Source organism: Carya illinoinensis, chromosome 15, assembly GCF_018687715.1.
Source record: "Carya illinoinensis cultivar Pawnee chromosome 15, C.illinoinensisPawnee_v1, whole genome shotgun sequence".
Taxonomy (NCBI): domain Eukaryota; kingdom Viridiplantae; phylum Streptophyta; class Magnoliopsida; order Fagales; family Juglandaceae; genus Carya; species Carya illinoinensis.
In genome coordinates this window covers 32849638-32852324 of record NC_056766.1, presented here as the reverse complement: position 1 = coordinate 32852324, position 2687 = coordinate 32849638, and the positions used below count along the sequence as shown (strand labels likewise).

The 2687-nt window shown below is 29.0% G+C and overlaps 1 protein-coding gene across 1 annotated transcript; it reads right to left on the bottom strand.

Moving 5' to 3' along the window:
- Window positions 1-633: 633 nt before the first annotated feature.
- LOC122296839 (toll/interleukin-1 receptor-like protein) lies at window positions 634-1044 on the bottom strand. Its single transcript, XM_043106636.1, has one exon. The coding sequence runs from the start codon at window positions 1042-1044 to the stop codon at window positions 634-636; it is 411 nt and encodes a 136-aa protein (XP_042962570.1).
- Window positions 1045-2687: the final 1643 nt, after the last annotated feature.

Sequence of the window (2687 nt, the reverse complement as noted above, 5' to 3'; positions counted from 1 at the left end):
GATTCTCCCCTTCGTGTGTAAGTGGCTCTTGGACCAACGATGAATATAATTTTTTATGTAAATTGTGAATTGTGATAAGTGAAATTCGAATAATTCATCACTTATCATCTCCAATTACCACACATCACTCTTCTTTTAATTTTTAATTTTTTTTGAAGTATTTGAATGAATTGTGTAAATTATGTGGGCAAGTGCCTCGTGGAGTGTTGGAAGAATTCTGTCCAATTGTTCATTTTGCTTCATAAGTGTTGTGGTGTTTTCTATAAATCTTGTTATTGTCATGTCTTATTGAGGGGATTTTTTTTCTCATTCACACTGTTGTTTAGTCAGGAGTATTGGCATTTCTTATTATGGTATGGATTTACGACTTGTGAATGTGTGCTGGAAATTTCTCTCCCTTTTTACTAAATTACAGCTTCTCAATATATATATATATATTATATTATATATTGTCAAAGGATGTAATTAGATCAAAACTAAAAAAATATATGAATAGAGAGGGATAAAAGTAGTTGAAATTACTCGTTGATCTTCAAATGAAAACTGCATAGCCCGGCCGTTTGATTTAAGGCAGTCTTCCACCTTTGAACTTTAGCATCATCGAACTTTTCTTCATGTTTAGCAAACGCTTCTTTAAAACTTCCATTTTGGTGTCGTACTATCGATGGCTCGACTTTGTAATAAACGGCTAGAAACCTTCTGTTGCTTTGATTCTTTACATCTTAGGATTTTCAACAGCTCATCCAAACACCACGTAGATGATGCATAGTTTTCAGAAAATATAATGTTCGAAACCTTTGACTCTTCAATGGCCTTTAAAAGTGCCGGTAAAATTTCTTCACCTTTTCTCAGCTCCTTGTCATCTTTAAAAGTGTTGATTCCATTTCGAACAAAAGCTTGGTAAAGATCAACAGTAAAATTATTGCGAGTATCATCTCCTCGAAAGCTTAAGAATACATTGTGATTTGATTGCAAGGTTAAAAAGGGGGAATTAGAGGAGGAAGGAGAGGAAAGGACTCCCGGGAATGCGATGGTAGAAGTCATTACGAATGCAAAGTAGAATTAATTGGAGATGGATTGGCGAAGATGATGGAGCTCCTTATATAAGTCTCGTTGCATGAGGAGGAACTTCTTGGCAACTTCCGCATTGCATCGTATGGAATGTATAGAAAAGAAAAGATGAGAATAAAAGGTTGTCCAATGCATTGGTCATTGCGTTGGGCGGCGGCCTCATTCTTCTCCAGCCTAACCATTCCTTTATTATTTTTAATAGAAATTCTAAACCCACCCATAGACTATAGTGGTTCCAATAATGCATCCTGACGTTTTTCTTAACATAATAATTAAAGAAATTATTTTATTAATGATGATGTGAATTTTTAAATAAAAAATATTTGAAGGTATTAAAAAAATGCATGAGAAAAAAAGAAAAGAAAAAAGATGAAATATACTTATCCGCGTCCAAATTGGTCCCTGAAATTGGTGGCTGTAGTGCCACCCTATTTTTAACAATTTAATACCATAAATTACGACGTTTTAAATTTAGTCCTGATTTGGCTATGGCTATATGAGATAAGACGAGATGAAAGTTGAATAAAATATTATTCTAATATAATTTTTTATTATTATTTTTATTTTAGAATTTGAAAAGATTGAATTATTTATTGTATTTTTTATAGAAGTCTGGAAAAGTTATAATAATTAGATGAGATGAGATTAAATGACAAAAGTTGAATAAACTATTGTAAGAATATTATTTTTTAATATTATTTTTATTTTTGAGATTTAAAAAAATTGAATTATTTATTATATTTTTTGTGTGATAGTTTGAAAAAGTTGTAATGATTTCGAGTTGGTTTGTATAACCAAATGAAAGAAATACTGTTGTCCCTTTAACTTTTTATCTTTTCTAATCATATATGTTTCTTGTTAAGTGAATAATTACTGATCAAATGCAAAGACGGGATCAAAATTAAATTATTTTCTTAACGCTTTTCGATGCTACCGCAAGATATATACCATGTACATAAAGTAAAAGAAATTTTTTATTCTAATTTTCTAATTGAAAAAAAAGAAGAAGACATTTTTAGGCTACGGAGAGATCTCCTAATAGTAAAATTTACAAATTAATTAATTTGATTTCTTATTGTATATTATAGTTTCCTTTACTTTACTTACATTTTAAAAAATTCTAGTGAATGTTCACATTAAGTTACGTTAGTTTATAAACGATGAGATTTCTTTTATTAGAAAATTTCGAAATAGATTAGTAATGATTGATGTTTAGACACAAAACCATATTGTTGAAATTAAATGATGATATATATATATATATATATATACTTCGTTTGGGAGTTTAGGAAGGAGTGGAATAGAAAGGAATAGAGAATAGAGTAATTATATTAAATAATAAATAGAATATTATTTTCTCTAAATAAATAGTTCCAGATCAATGTGTTTTTGGTTTTTATTATTGCTGGGTTTTGTTTGATTATTATTATTATTATTATTATTATTTTACCTTTTGTGTAATTGACTATATTTTGTTAGAAATGATGTTGCAATTTTAGAACAAGGGGTTGCATTTTCATTGGAAATTAGATTGTGTTATATTTTCAGCCCTCTCACAACAAATACTCAAATAACCAAATTAATGTAACTAGTTGTAATATGCAATTAATTTGAAC